Source organism: Oenanthe melanoleuca, chromosome 1A (assembly GCF_029582105.1).
Source record: "Oenanthe melanoleuca isolate GR-GAL-2019-014 chromosome 1A, OMel1.0, whole genome shotgun sequence".
Taxonomy (NCBI): domain Eukaryota; kingdom Metazoa; phylum Chordata; class Aves; order Passeriformes; family Muscicapidae; genus Oenanthe; species Oenanthe melanoleuca.
Window position 1 is genome coordinate 35,845,727 of NC_079334.1, and position 19,287 is coordinate 35,865,013.

Sequence of the window (19,287 nt, forward strand, 5' to 3'; positions counted from 1 at the left end):
GTCTATTTTAATTATCTACTGTGAGCTATTACTGCTGTCCCTTTGGACACAATTATGAATGGGCTTTTGAGTGATCTAATTCTTGTTAATTAAGGTAACTGCATTGAATTCACCACGGATTTTGGGATGAAATAATGACTACAAATCTTTGCTTCAGTTGGATGTATTCTGTTCATTTGTGCCTATATTTGCTGCTCTTGCTGATCTTGGACATCCACTTAAATATCACCATGGGGCTCCTCAAAAAAGAAAATCTGGCAATAGAATACTTTGACTCTTAAGTGAAATACTTTGTCATAGCATTTTACATGAGGGATAATTACCTTTCCTTCTTCTAGTCAATATGCCTCGAACAACAGTTATCACTGTTCAAATGCAAATGAACCAAAGCTTGCTATGTTTAAATAAAGAGTAATTAGGAAGAAATTTAATATCCCTAGGTCATTTAAAGTATCTGACTGGGGAATAGTTCAAATCTTGGCAGTAATATAAGAAGAGTAAGAGGCAAAAGGAAGAAAGGCAGGAAGGACAGACAGATGGAGAGAGTGAGGAGAAGAAGGAAAGGAAGAACTAGAGGAAGAAAGAGAGGAAGACTTGTCTCTTACATTGAAGATGTTGTAGTTTTCTGTACGGTCCAGCAATTTATCTAGAGGATAAAGAGCTCGGCTGGCAGCATGCCAAGGCAGGAAATCTTTTTCCTCTGAAAGGTACCTCATAATCTCCAAAGGAATATTCTGAGGCAAATAACCAGCTCTGCACAATAAAAGAAGTTAGCATTTAATTGGTTTTCAAAAGAAATTCACTATGGGGCATAAACAACTTCTTTTTTTCCCAAATGAAATTAAAATGCAGAAAAAAAGGATAAACTCATCACACTTTAATGACATAAAATCAACCTTATATAAAACCAGCAACTTGCAGTCTCTCCCAACACATAGGAATATACTGACTTGATGAAGGCATGAACACACATGAAAGAAAACCAGACAAGCTATCCCTACTTTGAATGGATGCCTGTGGTTATGAAAGACATGAATGAAGAAGTAACTGCCTTTAAGGGAAAAAAATAAAAAAATATTCAAAACAAAAAGTAAGGTGTTGCTTTGTTCATTTGTAGGACCGAAAGCTGTCTGCATAAAATCAACAACCCACAGCATTTTGCTTGACAAACATTTCCACTGACCATTAGAAATCAAAAAGAACTAGTGCTGAAGAAGAAGCCTCAGTTTTACAGTTATTCACCTCATTCTTTTCTCTCTCCTTTAGAACTGCCTTGTGTTCTATGCACCTTACACAACTTTGAAAGGACTTTTTCCAGTGACACACTTTGGTTCAGGATGTTCCAGCATTTTGCACATAAATTATGGATCTTTTCAGATGTTTATAAACCAACCAACTAAAATTTTGTCCCATTCTTTTCCAATCATAAAAGACATCCCCCTGAATGGGAAGGAGTTTAGGGGGCATACAGGAAGGGTTTTGAAATTACAGTATTACACATAAAATGCAATACAGACATAAGCATTTGAAAGTTATTTAAAAAACCAAATACATAAAATGCCAAGCTTTAGCTTTTGCTCTCACTTTCTTTTTCAGAACAGCACTTTTTCTTCACTATCCAGACTGCAGAAACAAAGTGCAACCCTGTGGGTGTGAACTTTCCAGAAACACATTGTCTACTCTTCTCCTGATGCAGGTGTTTAAATCCAAAAGGAATTAACTATCTGCCTAGAGAGGAGATAATGATTCTCCTTTCATTAAACAGTTAAAATCAACAAGGTAGATTGCACAAAATTCAATTTCATAGGCTACAGTATGATATAGCTTCATAGACTAGTTTTTCTCCTTCACTGGTAAATGTTCCTTTAATTTCCATCTATGTGGAAGAAATGCAAACATAGCAAACAAATAAAATTACACACATTAGTACAGAAATTAACCATTGAATACATGTTCATATAAAATTTTATCTCTGTTGTAATAACATGTAAAAACAGCCTCACTGCTTGAAATAGCTTGCTTGCTTGCAATGTGCACCACACCTTCATTTTTTTCACTCTCTGTTGGAAGATTTACACTCTGTTCCCTTCATGTTCTCAGGAAAGAAGTGAGTTCATGCAGCAGATTTCAAAAGTATCTATCCCACCCTCCAGTCTGCTTCATGTCATTTTTGTCCACATTTTATCAGCTCTGTTTTCAACTCTAGTTCCAGCACATACTCAAGCACGAAAAACTTGGAGAGCCCACTGTGCCAACTGAGGAACTGAGCAGACATGAAATGAAACTGGTAAAGCTTTTAGAGTAGGCAGTGGACAAGGTCCAATGCATCTGAAGATAGAAGGTTACACCATTTCATAGGTTTTGTTTCTAAAGCAGCAGAGTATCATTAAGATGAGTTCTATATCTTAATATTTGTAAAGCTTTCTAAATGTAATTAATGGAGCCAGAAGCATGCTGGACTGACTGAAGTTAAAAATCTTGGAGTTAATGTTAGCAAAGAGGTAAACTAGCTTAAAGTTGCATATACATCATTAGTTCCTAATAGAATTTGTGATTATTTTTACTGATAATTTGATTGACATGAAAAAGTGTGGAGTAAGGAACAAAAGGAATAACTCTAGGAAACATGCTGCTTAAGGAATAGACAGATTGTTTATTATAGCTGCACTAATGGACATTTAAATTAATGTTTTGAAATTAAATCTACCTATACTAAGTGCAAAAATGAAATCAACACTGCAAAGCAAACAGATTATTACTATTTAAGCTTAACTTCTCCATAAAGACACATAAAAAGTGAACTCAGAGATTGATCTCTTGTTCCTAAGCTCAGAGTTTCCTGATGAGTTCCAAATTCATGATTCTTGGATGGTGATACTCATCCTGCTCACAACAGCTGTCACTCTCATCACTCATTGCTTCTAACTTCCAAATTTATCAGACTATTCAATTATGCCTGACTCTGACTTTTCCTATTGCTTCCCTAAGAGTATTGTACAACTTATACAAACAGATTGTGGCAAAGTTGTATTTTTTCCTGTTTACTCCTGACCCTCTTTCTCTCTCTGGGTATGAGTATAGAAGAGTTTATGACTAGCATCATCAAAATCCCCCCCCAAACCACACATCAACCAATCCATCCCATGAGAAGGGAGGGGGAGGAAGGGAGATGAAGGATTCTTGGGGATGAAGAGAGGTTCTTGTCATAATTATATAAATGACAACAAATTCATCACTTCAGATCATGGTTTAGAGGAAAAGTGATTATGGCTGCTACAAATAATGTCAAACTCCTCTGTCAGCACATGCTGGGCAGTACAGATGCTAAGATGTACCTCTGAGAGAACTTAAGCAGAGACATATCCATATCTCAAACCAGTGGCAGTTAAAACAGCAACTTTCCTGAAGAAAGCATCAGTCCTTCAGGAACATTATGTTCCTTGACAGAATGTTCTTCATATTTTACATTATTCTACTTCATGGATGCACACAGAAAACCTGGTAGCCCCGTTCTTTTACCCTAGCTGCTAAGTCATGTTTATGAACTTTTTACTCCAAATAGACAGCACTTCTAGACTATTTGGCATTAAACAGCTTGTGTCAAGAGATAGTAAGAACATTTATTGTTTCACTTTTTTGCATAAAAAGTGGCATATAATGTGTATGTTATAAATTATTAAATATATACTACAGTACTACAGTTTTAATACCTTGAGGAGTATTTTCATTCAGGGAAAAAAAAATTTAAAAATATTTTAGTAAGGGTAAGGCCAAACATTAAGGCTGCTAATTTTTTACATTCATAGTTGAGAAAATAGGATATAAGGATAAACTCTCACCTCAAACCATAAAAGAGATAAACCATGAACCATAAAATGCATAAGCAGTCCTAAAATCCAGATCACAGATCTAGGACCTGTGTGAAGTGTCCCAGGAGGTAACAGGACTACAAGGACAACCAGGTCAGCAGAAGTCAGAACCTCGATAAAGCAGTGTGACTGTGTGGAGAGCTATGCTCTGATATTCTGCATCTTCACAAAGCACAACAATTGGTTTCTTAACCTTTGCATTTTAATACAATCACACTCTTTTAGTTTACAATAAAAGCTTGTCCAGTGCTAAGAGTGACTTCAAGACTCCTCTCTCCCAGGGAATACTGCATTCAGCAAGATGCACTGGGCTCACTTGAACAATGGCAAAGCAGACAAAGGGTGCTGGCATGATTCTAGGATTCTCCTTCACTAGCCTGGAAGAACCAGGTTCAAAGATGGTTACATAGGATCTGGTCAGCAAATGCATTTATGGAGTAGCACAATAACCAAAATGAGGAAAGAAGGCAGAACAGAGAATGAGTCTGCTCTGAGTATCTCTGTGAACTCTGTTGGAAAAACATAGATTTGTGGAAATGTTGAACAGAAATGTTCCACAATTATTATAACAATAATAAGAGAAAAGTAAAAGAAACAATAAAAAGAAAAGTTGTTACTAAAAGTAGCAACCTTCCCATCAAAAGCAAAACTGTAAAATAATTTCCCTGTCATATAATTGCCTAGAAATGTTCACTCAAAGGTATTACAGAGTGTACTCTACACGTGCAGCTTGACTTATTACTCTCTCTTTCAAGAAAGTCACTGGAAGGTCAGTGACAAAAATCGTTATTTTCTTGTGTCTTTTTAGCCATCAATCATATTGCTATCTTTAAGTCCAGCAAAGTTACTATCAGATATTGCCTGTCAAAGTCCAAATGCATGAGAGTCAGGGCTAAGAGACAAGGTTCTGTTCTAGCCTAGCCATCTTGGAGGAAAATTGAAATATTGTCTGTCACTAGGGGAAGAACTGATTATGAGCTATACTGAAACCAGGTAACAAGCATAAACAGCACAGAAATACTGTGATGTCTGATCTTATGCCTAGTCTGAAACAGGCATAGTTTTCTCCAGGTATGTTTCCAGTAGCCACCTGAGAATCTTAGCAAGCATGTATATCTTCATTAAAAAACTCCACAGAAGAACCTGGGATAGTTTTGGCAAGTATTGTAACAAATAAAATAGTTAACTTAAACAGTGTGGATGCATAAACAGTGGCTGAAAGCATACTGAATGTTCAGGTAAAACATTTCTCAAGGGCAAGGTTTAAAACTTTACAAAACTTCATCCACAGTACCTGGAATTAAAAGAGCCTTAAGAACTCATCTAGTGCCTCCTTACCCAAAGTAGATTCTCACCAGTGCCATTCCTGACAGAAACTTGTTCTGTTTATACAGGCCTCTACCAATGGATATCCTAGGAACACTACTATTTCAGTACTGCTCTGCCATGAGGAGGTAAGAATATCATAGCTCTGATCTTCCGCCCTGTAAATATTCATAAAAGAGTACCAACAGATCCATTTCATGTTATATATAAAATGATTAGTTGTTTGCATTTCAGTATAAAGTACAAAAAGCAGACATCCCTCTTTATAGTATTTATAGTATATTAGAGAGTTTTGATTTGACATCACAGGTCATACAGAAAGCAGCCTAGACTTAAATCTGCCTCTACAAGCCCTCTAAAAGGCATATTTCCTCATACTGAGTCATTTGAAACAGACAACTACAAAAGCAAAATTTAACCAAAAAGATCACATTTGAAATGCTTCACTGCTTTATCAATTTTCCCATCAGTTTACCGCCATGTCAGTTGTTCTGTAGCCACCACTACACACGAGAGCACGTGTTAGAAACACAGCACCACATGTGTTCTGTCTTACTATCTATGCTCCTGATTTCACAGCTGCCTGCCAAACTGAAGAGGAGTACAGGAACATGGAGTGGCAAAAAGATCTGCTTTAGTTATTAGACAAATTACCTCTAGACAGGTTTTTCTAGGTTCAGCAGGTTTTTCATGCCAAGGGAGACTGCTGCCAAACTGTATTGAAAAAGTGATCTATCATTTTTATGAAAGGACAGAGGTGAAAAAAGATTTTCCATAAGTTATATATAAGTATTATGTGGTTTATAATATCATATCATATAATATTATATAACATCATAAGCACCAATGCTTAGCAAGGTACTATCCTGCTTACACTGAAGAGGTTGCTACAGTGGCCATTGCTACAGAGAAAAGAGGCAATGAACAGAAAAAGAAAGTACTGAACATGGTAATGAAATATCCCTCATGAAGATTTCCCAATAAAAGTCTCATGGAAATCAAAAATAATCTTTAAATTACATGAGCTTTTAATGACTCAGATAAAAGCAGAAGGTTTAGATTATATTATGAAACATCAGTGTGTATTCAACTGCATTCTGACCTTGATTTGTTCTTTACACTGAGCCACTGAACTTATGGACAGATCCCAGCACATTCATTTTCCCCTTAGGGACAAAGTACCAAATGGTAGTGTAATTGCCAAGGGAAAATTATTACTCTGTTCTGAATTATTTCTATCATAAATCCAGCACCAGTCAAGCAGACTCTGTCACAAAAACGACAGGGTTGCCGTACAGTGATGAGAGTCTCACATACAAGGGCACCATAAATCCTTTAGTCCCACCACCCAACAAAGACATTATAAGTCATGTGTTTAAATCAAAATTAGAAAATCCAAGCTGGCAGCAAACTGGTCTGCATTACAGAAACAATGGAAATGAGGTGATTTACTTGCAGCTGGTTTAAAACTCACCCTGCCTTTTCTGTTTCTTAGAAATGTGTAAAACATGACTAGCTGTTTGTCTGGGTAATTTTGAAGGGGTAAAATGCAGCTCTTCAGAACACAGATGTGCAACTCAGATTAACATCACTTCTGCTTTTGTGCGTGTGCAATATATGAATAATTAGACTATACTCATTAACTCCTCGAGACAGTTTAAAGTAAGTTAGGATTCTTAACAAGTGATTCATTGTTTTACCTTAACAGTCAAGCATGTGGATTAGAATAACACAGAGAAACTTGGCACCAATGAATATCCACATATACCTTTTTCATTTTTTCAAGACCTGTCAAGGACTGGGGCCTCCATCAATGTATTCAGGATATTCTTTCCCACAGTGCTTTAATAGGAAATCCTTGATAGCTGAATAAAAACATATATGTTGAACCCTGACATGTCAAAAAAGCTTTGAGCAAGGTGACCCATACAACTGGGAAATTAACTCTTGTAGTCACAGATTTCCTCTTCAACTCCTGCAAGGCTAGAAGTCATTGATTAAAACCTTAGTATGACTGGCATCCATGTTCCCATAGAAGCTGCAGAAATGATGTTTTATCATAGAAAACTAATGGACAATCCGTAAAAATGTCCTTTGATCTCCAGTATCAAAGAATAATCTACCCCATCCTTCCCTTTCAGGATTGAGCTGACTTTATAGAAGGGCCATGTAAGGACATTGTTTTTCTAAGATGCCAAAGTGACTTGATGGAGGCATTATGATCTGTGCCAGCTATGGACTTCCACATCAACAGGAGCAGAATGCTTATCTGCTCTTCAATGAACACAACATCAAATTTTTGCTTACAAGATCATTTTAAGAACTACATTTAATTAGCATTCAATCTCTCAAACATTAGAAGGTTCAGAGAGTAAGACAGTTTTAAGTGAAGCCTGGTTCTTATTATGTTTTCTCACATGCAAAATATTTAAGGACTCTTCAAGTGACATTCAACTCTACACAAGAGCATCTGAAGCATCCTACAAAGAATAGTTCTAATTCAATGCAATTATCACAGTATTATGTGGCTTAAATTATCTTGCACAGTTTTAGAGTTGCCACATAAGCAAAGACTGATATAAATTTGAATTATCCACCTCTGTTGAAAACAGAAAAAACCTCAAATCTAAACCCCTCTATGCTTGTAAAAACTGTAGTTCACATTCTCTCCTTTCCTCTTCTTCCCCAAATGAAAGAAAAATGAATTAAAAAGGAGCAAAACAAGAATAAAAGGAATAATCTTACTGCTAAAAATTAAGGCTATGCAGTAAGGTATATCATGTTTTTCATCATCATGAAACCATGATTTTTGAGAAGCATGTAATTCACAGAGTTAAATTAAGCAAAGAAATCTGAATGTATTTCAGGGGCTAATAGACATCAATTTCAGATGACTCAATTATTATAAGTGCTATTTATTTTCTTTCTTGGTGATTTTTGTTGGAAAGTGTAGAATGAAACAGCTCTTCTATTCATTAAGTTGTCAACAGGTGATGGTGTCTATGACAGCATGTTTGAGCAGAATCAAAATTGAGTTAGTTTATTATTATGCACAATACTTTTTCATCACTGTTTGCCTGGTCTAATGTTCATAATTTGCATATCAGTCAGCCAAGTGAAATATGTGCTTAAAAGCTAGAAACTTCATATGGATAGCACAAAAGTCTGATCTTGAGAACACACACATACAACCCAGATGTGTTTGCCAGAGCATCTACAGAATTGGATATTCGTTTTCTAAAGGACAGTCCCAATTAACATATTTATAATAAAAATATTATCTGAAATTCTTTTAAACCCTCACCTATTTTCTTATTTCCATTTTACAGAGGAAGAAGGCACAAACAATTTAAGTGATTTTACTAAGATCACCTAGGAAGGCTACAACAGAAACAGCATCCCAGGTTTATTCAGTCCCTGTGCCTTAGTCATAATACAGTCTCTCCTGTCATTTACTGCTTCATTTCTGGGTAGAGGAAGGAGCTAATCTATTACAATATTCCAGAAGACACAGCATACATGGACAAAGGCCAGACATCCTCTAGACAACAATCCTGGTCAACAGCAATCAGACAAGCTCAAAAAGTAGGATCACTTCTGAGAAGCAATGGTGCAGTCAGGTCAAAACAGCAGGCAAAGCAGTGACTAGCCTGTGATAGCAGACTTCTTTCTTTATGTTAGTGAGCCATCAATATTGCCTTTTATAACTAGAAAAGTTGGTTTATGACCTTGGCTGATGTTAAGAAAGTCAAGGTTGCTGATGCTAGGAAAGTCAAGGTGTTTAGATCAGTACCTCCAGCTTCTCAGAGTGGGTTGTTTTTGTTACTTTAACCAATGTAGCAGAAGGATCCTTTGCTCTCCATATTAGTCCTGTCAGACCCACAGAAAGGAAAATAATCAGGTTCTGGGTAAGGGGTCAAAAACTATCCTGTTTAGACGGGACAATTGAGGGAGAGAGAGACTAGGGCTGATCAGGCAGCTGTGGGGAAGTAAAAGGGCTGTGCCAATGAGATGAAGTCCCAGGGAGCATTGATGTATGCTTGTTATGAGAGGCCAGTGCCCCCAAAGAATGCCACAGGTTTCAGGCTGTACTTTCCCCGCCCCACCAACACAGATTGCTAAAGCCATATTTGCACTTCTTAGCTCTGTTTCCAGTACTTGAAGTTGCAAAGAAGTATTCAGCAAGCTCCACTCATTAACTCCTTGTTTAACCTCAAACTCAAGTATTCTTCGAAGCATAATTCAGACCTGGTTCAATTAATGCTCCAAAAACAAATTTCAGACTCATTACACCTCAGCCCCTAGCAGCTGCACTGTAACAAGGACACATCCATAGCAAGCTGACTTCAGAGATCAGCTTGAACTCTGAGACTAAGACTATGTGGTAAAAAGACTATCAGTTAACAACCATTAGCTAAAAACAACTCTGTCACTCCCTTGAAACCAGAGTCAAGTCTTCCTGACAGTTACTCTGAGTTTGGCTAGGAATAGAGTAGTTTACAGGATAAAACAATTACCACTATAATTAGTCAGAAGTACCAGAAATAATTTAGGCAAATTTTGCTGGGTATGACTAGACCAAGACCTTCCCTCTGCACTAAACACTTTGCAGTCAGATCTACAGGGCTGGTTTTTAGTACATGCTGAAGAGTCTTCAACTTCTTCCCTGATCTCAACAAGCATTTCTATCTTTCAAGATGCTTTTGTAGCACACTTCCTTGGAATGTGCTGTACAATTTGCTTTACTGCCTTTAGCTATGTAACAGGATCAGATGCACAAAAATATACTACAAAAGCATAATTGACTTTTACTGTGCTTATTTGCAGGAATTGCTTTGATTCCTCTTGTTATGAACACATGCAAATGTTAGCTGAAATACACATCTTCACATAAAGCAGATATCAATGCTGTGATATGTCACAGAACATATTTGTCATTTATTGTGATGTGCAGGATATGGAATGAATGATGGCTACAAAATAATTGTAACTTTCTATTTTCTCTAAAAAAGGCACAGCTACTTTGGCCCACTGAGAGAGTATTTATGTCAAAAGAAACCAAACACTTCTGTAGGAAACCATATCTAAATCAATTGCTAGTGAACCATCGCCAAAATTTTTCTGACAGTGAATGGGAGTTACTATGGCATCTGCTGAAATAATTCAGATGAGGCCTCATTTATTAAAACAGTAAATCTATACCACTATTAATCAAGCATGATACAAAGTATTGATCTAATACTCACTCCCTCAGCTGGTACTCAGAGGCACTAATTAAGGCAGCTGCATAACACATCTCGTTTTCCTCTGAGTTGAACTATTAGAAAATGCAATCAGGAGGAAAGATGAAGGCTAGACTAAAACTGCAGTTTACAAATTTAAACAGATCCTACATGACTGTTTCTGAATAGCCCAACAAAACAAAGTCAACAATCCTGAATGTGGCTGTTGAAATTTTGAAGGATTTTGAAATACATTAATTGTGCTGAGAATTTTTATCTTTGTCACCTACTTATTATCCAGACCCAGCATTTCACATGGGCCCTCAAATACCTTGACTTCTCCCGACATTACAGTGAACAGGACTTGAAGTAACACAAACAAGTCTAACATGGAACCAATTAGCCCAAATAAGTTGGAAGACTTCAAATACTACAAGAAACTAAATCTTCATCTCTATGAAGGAAAACAGCAATGAAGATCACTTCAACTCCATAATTTAGTTTTGCTATGCATGTATTCCCACCGGACATTAAAAGAAAATATTTTTCCAATTTAGCAGCAGTAATTCTGGATTTTATATGGAATGTATGAACTATAGACTTAGTTACAAGTAACTCTCAGTTTCCAGAAATAACACCAGCTAATCATTATGTGGGGTGGTGCTGCCTCAGGTAGCTGAACGGATAAATTGGTTTTTGCCTCAGTGTCAAGACTCCACAGTCAGGAATTAATTTTTTAAGAAACAATAAAATAGGAGGTCCTAAAGACATGATTTTCCAGATCCAAAAGGTTATAACTGAATAAGCATGACTTAATTTTTAAATTAATTTCTGCCTATAAGTTGGTGAGAAAGTGACCTCGAGTCAGCATTAGCTTACTTCAATATTTTACTTCTGGAATCAATCTTGGAGTCAAATGCATCAGCTGTTAAAGATAAATTTGTGTCAGGGGAGATAATCTGGATTTGTATATTGAAAAGAAGGTTGGTACTGCCTTTTCCCTTGCCCTCAGATTTGGGTTTTATAGAGTCAGCAGAACTCACAGCTTGGAAAGAAACAAGCCACAAGGAATTGCTCAGCAGCAGGAAAACAATCATCATAACTCGTCATGTATCTATTTGCACCAGGATCCTGGTGGAATTTCCTGTAGGAAATTCTGATAGAGGGGAACGATTATGAAGGCCATCTACAGCATGGAAGTCAGTTCACAGAAAATTTTGAAGGTACATTTTTTTCTTGTTGCTCGTTTCTGATACAGCTCTCCATATCAGTGAAGCCTACAGAGGCAGGCTGCATTTGAAGAGACTATAGCTCAATCTGCCCCTAATCTGTGCATGCAAATGGACAGCACAGTCATCCATCCTTGGAGCCTAAAACAATTAGCAACGACACCGCTTCATGCTTTCTCATTCAGTGCTTACAGAACTGGAAACAATAGCTGTTTTAGATGACAGTAAAAGAGATATTCAAAGTCACATCTGATTCAACACTGATTAACATTAAACATAAACCAGACCTATTTCTTTCACATAATACTAGATTAAGTCAACCAGTTTAATGAGGGAAATATTTTATGAAGAGCCCGTCAAGGAAGAACCAGGGGTGACACAACACTCCTAACATTAAGTGGATAATTTATCTTATGTGGTAAGTGGTTTTGAGGTGTCAGGTGCATGTTTCTCTCCATTAACTGTCAGTGCACTACAAGGTGAGAATGTCAGATTTACAGATCTACCTTTGGGACTCCTAAAGTAAATTGGGAGCCATCCCACCTCACATAGTCACTAACTGACCTCTTATCCTAAGGAAAGAGAAAGATGTGAGAAGCTGACAATGTTACTCACACTCTTACAGAACAGTGTGACCTTTGTTATTTATTGTAACACTGCTTATCAGAGCTGCCTGATCTGCCCTCTGTTTAAGCTTAGATGAGAAACACAGTTCTGTTTGTCTTCTCGAGGGTTCTAGGCTTTCTCAGTCATTTTTTACTAGTTTCATTTACTAGAATCCACATAGTTTTTAATTCTATTAAACGTCATACAAATCAAAAGATAAATAATCTTTAAGAAGGGAAGAGGGAGTGTCAAGATGCTACTCTTGCTCAAGAACATGAGGCATTAATTGCCATAAGCTATGTTCTGCCAGGGCTACAGCTTTTCAGATCTTAAGCATATACTGCAGCCAATAATTACACTTAAAAATCTAAAAACAAACAAATTGTAACTTTCTTTTGTTATTATTCTACTCAACTCTCCTTGATGGATGTTACATAAACCAAAATACAGCAAGAAGTAAGATGAAGGAATGTATTTCCATATAAAATATAAAACGGAAAAAAAAATGCAATTAAAAGCTAGAGAGCTTAAAATATTCCTTGGTAGTATCAATTCATTTATGTTGTTTATTTTCAAGAAATCACTATGCTGGACAGTAAAGGGATAATAAACATTTCAGAGGAATGTAATCAAACATACCTTAAAAAAAAAAAAAGTGCCATTCCAAAACAATATCTATTAGCACTTTCTTTCATTTTTCTCCAAATATAATTGTTATGAAATTTTACTACAGAGAAGAGCTGCACATGTTCCACAAACAAAATTAATTAGCAGTATAATGACATAGAAATAACCACATTAAGACAAACCATTATAGTAGTGGAAAAATTGAGTCAAAACCTTTTGGTATTATCTGTATTAAGTTCAAGAGCACACTAGGAAATACTTCAGAAGTTTCTAAGGACAGGGCATTTTGAAGAAATACAGTCTCCACAGTACAGTAAAAAGAACTGTTTACATTAGAAGCAATTTTTGAAAGGATCAGCATGAAGTTAAGAAATTATGTTTTAATTTTTGCATTATTTTAGCAATAAAAATAATAGCTAGGGACTAGAAACGAAGTATGTATTCCATAGTTCTCTTCCCTCTCTCATGCATGCTTATAGTTGTAGACAAGAAGATAACACATGACTGCAACTAGGGACCAAAACTGAGGGCTGAATTACCATTAAAAACAGCCAGAAATCAGAAATCTGATCTGAACTAAATTATACTTCTATATCTGGACAATAAGGTCACTGACCTTGTATTTTGTCACAGTCAGGGACAAGTGTATGTGTTTAATCTCCCCATCCCATAACATCATACGGGCAGAGAGAACTGCTCGCTGTGCATTGGACACAAGGCTCAACCAGCACAGAACCCATCAGGCAGATGACACCCAACTATGGTGCTGCTCCAAAATAAAGTGGGGCAACTTTCTGCACTGTGCCTTGCAGCCAAGAGAGGGAAAGCTAAGCTGCTCTTAGGCTGACAGTCACCTTTTGAACAGTGACTCTTCCAGAAAATTGAGAGTCTGTGTTATTCTGATAGCCCTCAGAGCTTGTTTTAGGAACACTGCTGTGTCACATCAAAGCACCAGACACAGCAGGAGAAGCTGCAACACACTGCAGCAGCAGGGTTCAATTCCCACTGCCTGTCCCAGCAAGAGTTTTTCCAACTGCTTTCTTATTTGAAGAAGTTCTGATGCTTTGACATCAAGGCCAGCCCTCAAAACACTGCTAAGAGTCTCTTATTGCCTCCCTAGTCCTATTCCTGGTCTTTTGTTTTTTTCTGTTTGGGAGAAGGGAAATGAAAACAAAAAGCTTTTCCTGAAAAGTTACCATATTGTCAGCCAGCAAGTCAGAATAACTTCAGCATCACTATAATTGTTTGTTGTTTTGTTTGTTTCTTTTTAATAGGAAGATGATAGATTAATAACATAACAAAGATCAACAAGAAGTATACACTACATGGCAAGTTTACCCAGGTCCACATATCTTATTGCTACTCTTGGACTACAGACCATAAATCTACTGCTTGCATAATTAAAAAAAGAAAGTGAAGTTTTTATAGTGTGAAATCTTGTGAAAGACTTTCCAAGGCTGTAGTGTAGTTACCTCTGAAAAAGTATCCCCAAGCACCCCCATAAAAGTACTTCAGAAAATTAGTGGGGAATGCATTAGTCATCTAATCTTTTGAGTTGTTTTTAGGTAGACAAAATGTGGCCAGACAATACAGGTTGGGTCTTTAACCAAGACCTCACCTTAATAAACTCTATGAACAAGATATCCTAGAGCAGTGGCTCAATACTGACTCAGAAATAAAAACACTCACCTACAAAAATTGGCTTAGGAAACACCTTTTTTCAGGATCTAGACTTTCATGGAAGTCTATCCACTTCTGACTGCATTCAGTGCATGGAAAAAGAAGGTGACATACTGTAACTGCACACTGCTTCTCTGAGGCATCAAAATCAAATAAAATTGGAACAGGTTAGAACTTCAAGCAACATTTGGTCATTCTTCTAATAGTCAAGATGTTTCAGAATAATCTGCAATATTTCTCTAATGAGAGAGTAGACAAATTATGATCTACTGAAGTCTGACATAATGACCTATTTCTAGTTCTTCACTTTTGGGAAGATGTCACAAAGCAAGAATGAAGAGCAGTGCCAAAAGCAAATGGATACACATCTCCCCATGATATCTCCTTCCCTTCTACATCTCTGGACTATTAAGTAAGGGCTAATCACTACTTTATGTCAGCAGGAACACAGTGGTAGGGCACACAACTGCTTTTACTGCAGTGATGCTAGACCATCACTGAGCTGCAACACTGTGAAGCCCAAACACCTCCAGTGACCATCTGTAGCCAAATGTAAAGACAGTAACTCAGGAATTCTTTTCATGCTACCTTTGACTGAACAATGCAATTAAATCACATTATTTGCAATTTTGCAATTAAATCTGTTATTATGCAATTAAAACCCTATACTAATGCTATGTTCCCAGGACCTCAAAATCAAAAAGTTACAAGTGTCCCACTATTTTCCTCTCATTTTACACTTTCACTATCAACATATTGGATTCCAAATGGGAACCAATCCATTGCCTCCATTTTAAAGAAGGCACTACCTAACCAGTACTGTGTGTGTTAATTATTAACTCTCATTATAATAAAACACAAAATGTTGCATAAATTCCAAAAATGCTCAATGGAGTTGCTTTTCCATTATGTTTGAAAAGCACTACAGAGGAAAAAAAGAGTCTGTTCTAGCAGATTATAAGAAAAGAAAGATACTGGAAAAATGATATAACAGTACATTAGGGTAAAAAAATTACTGAAGCTTGAAGGTGTCTTCCATCTCAAACTAAATACAGCACAAGGATCAGCGGGCAAAAGAAAGGAGAAGTGGGACAACTGGGAGAAACAGAAGAAAAAACTCTCATTAGAGACAGAAGAAAGAGATTATTTATCTGCAAAGTGTTAAATTGAACTTGCTGCAAAATTGATCAAATCTCTACAGATTCGGAAATACCCTACGGCAATTATTGATCAAGAGTAGTGAAAGTGCTACAGACCATGTTTATGTGCTATACAAAAAAAAAAAAAAAAAAAAAAAGGGTGGGGGAAACTAAAGAGTGTTTAGAACACACAACTTTGAAACACACTCAACTGCTGAGTTAATGGTTGCATGAGTTATTGCAGCAATGTGTATGAGGATAGATGATCTTCAGGAAAACATACCTGGCTAGATTGAACGCATCATCAATCAAGCCTGCTCGGTTACTGACAGAGATCACCTGTGAGGGGCAAGCACAAAAATTGAACCATTTAGGGTGATGAAACAGTGAAGGTTCATCTACGAAAGCAGATTTTAGGGATGAGAAGAGGAGCTTACCTCATGGTTCCTTGTTAGCTGATTAATCAGCAGCCTCCAATTTCTAATATCATAATTAACTCTAAAGTAGCCAGTCTGATTGATGTTCCCCAGCAACCAACTTGCCTCTTCCAAAGCAGGAATTCTGTGGTGCTCTGGAAACAAAAAGGAAAGGAAGGGGTCTTCGTTTTAAACTTAAATATTCTAAAGATGCATCTGTAACATTTTATCCTTCTTTAAGTATCTGTGAAGGCAGTAAAATTAATTCAAAGACTAATTTTCTGTGTTTTCCTAATAATTTCCTTTATCTGTTCTAATGTAGAGAGATGCCAACTGACTTTCCCATGGGGACCTTTTACCCACACAGAACTTCAAGTGTGCTTTTTCTTTCCTGGCAAATATTATTTTTATAAGAAGTACCCATTTTATGTCTGGTACCCTTATTCTGGCCATGCTTAAATGGTTTTCTACAACTGCAACTCAAAAAATTCAATGGATGTGCCGTAGAGAGAAGAGTAAACCTGTGATTAAAAAAATTGATTCTTAAGTGTTTCTGCATGTATTTGATTAAGTTTTTACATTGGATTTTAAATTAAAGTACTCCTACTTGTACAGCTTCTAGCTACTAAGCACTGAGAAGCTCCTCTTTAGAGCTAGACCAATTAACCTTATATCACCTAACCTGTTCTTCATCCTTCCCCTTGTTTTAAGTAATCACTTTAGGGCTGAAAGTCTAAATTTATTACTGGTTTTGTGCAGTCAGGCACTCCACAACATTTGCAGGAAAATGGATTTCAAAGTTTCAACAACAGAAATGCACAGAAAAACAACAACATGCACTTCTGGAAGAAGTCTTCAATCTAGTAAATTATTTTGACAAAATTAACCATGAACAAGATCTCCTAAACATTCAGAAACACTTTTTTTCAACCAATAAAATTAGTTTGTACACTGTTGAAGGAATAGCCTTCTAATTTATTTTAAAGAATAAAAAAGAAATATATAAAATTTGCAATAAATGTAATTCCATTACGGAATTTTTTGTGTGCTTGAATTCCCTGGAGGTAGCAAATGGGAAAAAGTTAGCAGTATGGTCTTTACAATTCACACATACTATCTAGTACATAGGCTTACTAAAGAAATTGATTTGTTTCAATCTTTCTTATAGAAAAAGTAATTTCTGAGGAAATAATAGTTAACTAGGGCTACAGATAAAAGTTGCACTTCTCCCTTGACTAACAGCAAACCCACAAATAACTACTACTTTAAGGTGCAGTAAGTACAAAGATCAGCAACATCTGCATCTTAAAAACACATAATTATATGTTTAAATTCATGGACCTGCATTATGCACATGGATTCAGATAAAAAAACTGCAGGATTAAAACAGAAAGTTCTTCTTTCTCCTAGGTAGTTCTGAAACCATTAAAATCTCTGAAAAATATACTTATTAAAAATATTAAGCCCAGAATAATTCAGTTGTTGCCTGTTCAATTCACTTGTTATTGCTCCTATATCTGTGGTAAAGCACAAAGCAGACACCTTATTTAGGATCCAACATATCCTGCTGAAATAGGACCGAGAAAATCTGAATTGAGTCCTACAACTCTGTGCACTTCCCAGGTGTTCCTACTGTTAAAGCATCTAAACTGCTTTTGCCACACAATGATTTGGAACAAGGCTGTAACACTTGTGTGTCCTTTCTTCCACAAGGGTCTGTGCAGATCAGTCCTAAGCAGACTCTTAGACTTGCTCCTCTGTTTAAATCCTTTTTTCATTGGGTCCAAGTCAAAACTAGCTCCATCCTCTTTAAAGAAGACTTGAATCCTGTTCCTTTGTGACCTTATACCACCTTAATGCAGTACACCTTTCTGCCCACACTCTTTGGTTGCAAACTAACCTTTAAAAACCACCAGTCCTCAAAGCAGCTACTTGTAACTGGTTAATCTTGGTACCTCTACAATACTACCCTAAAAGCATACCAAACAGGCCATCAGCACACATTGAACAATATCTGGGTAAACAAATGCATTAAATGGAAATTTTCAAAATCATATTTTCTTTGAGCATTTGTATTATATTTTCACCTCCAAAGTGAGGAAATTACTGATGCTTCAACAGAGTATTGAATGATACTTGCCAGTTAAGTATGACAAGTTCAGAATAAGCTATTTCACATGTAACAGCTGTGCAACACCCCCAGCACATAAAGGAGGACAGCATCTTTTCAAAGCATAATGGCATCATTGCTGTTTTGGTCAGTTTAAATGCAACCACAACCTGTTGCTACTACTTTTCAGGAAGACCACTCATATATTGACCTTGTCCTTAAATAAAGGACAGAATTGAATCTTTCACACCTTCACAACTCACAAAAGAGGTGGCTATTTTAAGGGACATGTGCTTCATACAGCTCTACATAATTTAGTAGAATTTGATTTTTGTGTCTGTCAGTTCTCATGCTTTCCTATAAAATAAATTCTTTCATTTGGTAATTACAGGCACTAAACATTTCTATTAACCTAGGTAATGTTTCCACTTTTTCACCTTACCACAAACACATTTATTAATTTCCTATTAAAAGTATTATAGTTAGCGAAAAGGTAGTAGCTCAGAGTTAAACATTAAACCATTTATGACTTTCTAAACAACAATAAAGATTTCATTTTGAATGAAGTCCATCTTTTAAAGTTTTAGTTCACTTCTCAAAAGTCCATCTAAAATATATATCCCATTGTATTTTAGATTAAAGGGATTTTTTTTAAATCTTCTTCCATCAGAAAGTGTTTTTCCATTGTCATGTTTTGTCTGGATGCCTCAGAAAGTAACACTGCTCTAAAACTTCTAGTTTTGCCACATACATATAGGAAACATTTAGGAGGAAATGGTTAAACTTTACGAGATTTGTTTTGGAGTAAAAAAATCAGGGTCTCAAATGTTTGCTCTCAAAGTGTGAGGTAGTCCCTCCAGCTGGTGCATGTGGCTTGAGGTTCTGAGCTCTCCCAGCAACTTCAATTCCATCAAAACCAGCACGTGAGGAAGCTCTGGGAGAAGAGCACCCTTCTGCAAGAGAGTACTGCCAAAAGCATGGACCAAACACAGTACTACTACCATTTCAAGTCTTCAGACTCACAGTTACAAATAATTAACAGTTAATATAATAAAATAACAGC

At 36.5% G+C, this 19,287-nt stretch overlaps 1 protein-coding gene across 1 annotated transcript in view; it reads right to left on the reverse strand.

The window, feature by feature from the left end:
• The window catches only part of TRHDE (thyrotropin releasing hormone degrading enzyme), a 197,831-nt gene that overhangs the window by 25,124 nt on the left and 153,420 nt on the right, over window positions 1–19,287 (reverse strand). The window contains exons 11-13 of the mRNA XM_056482398.1: window positions 16,136–16,269; window positions 15,982–16,037; window positions 606–753 (exon numbers count right to left, since the gene is read on the reverse strand). Coding sequence (XP_056338373.1) covers window positions 606–753; window positions 15,982–16,037; window positions 16,136–16,269 — 338 coding nt within the window. The remainder of the gene's footprint in view (window positions 1–605; window positions 754–15,981; window positions 16,038–16,135; window positions 16,270–19,287) is intronic.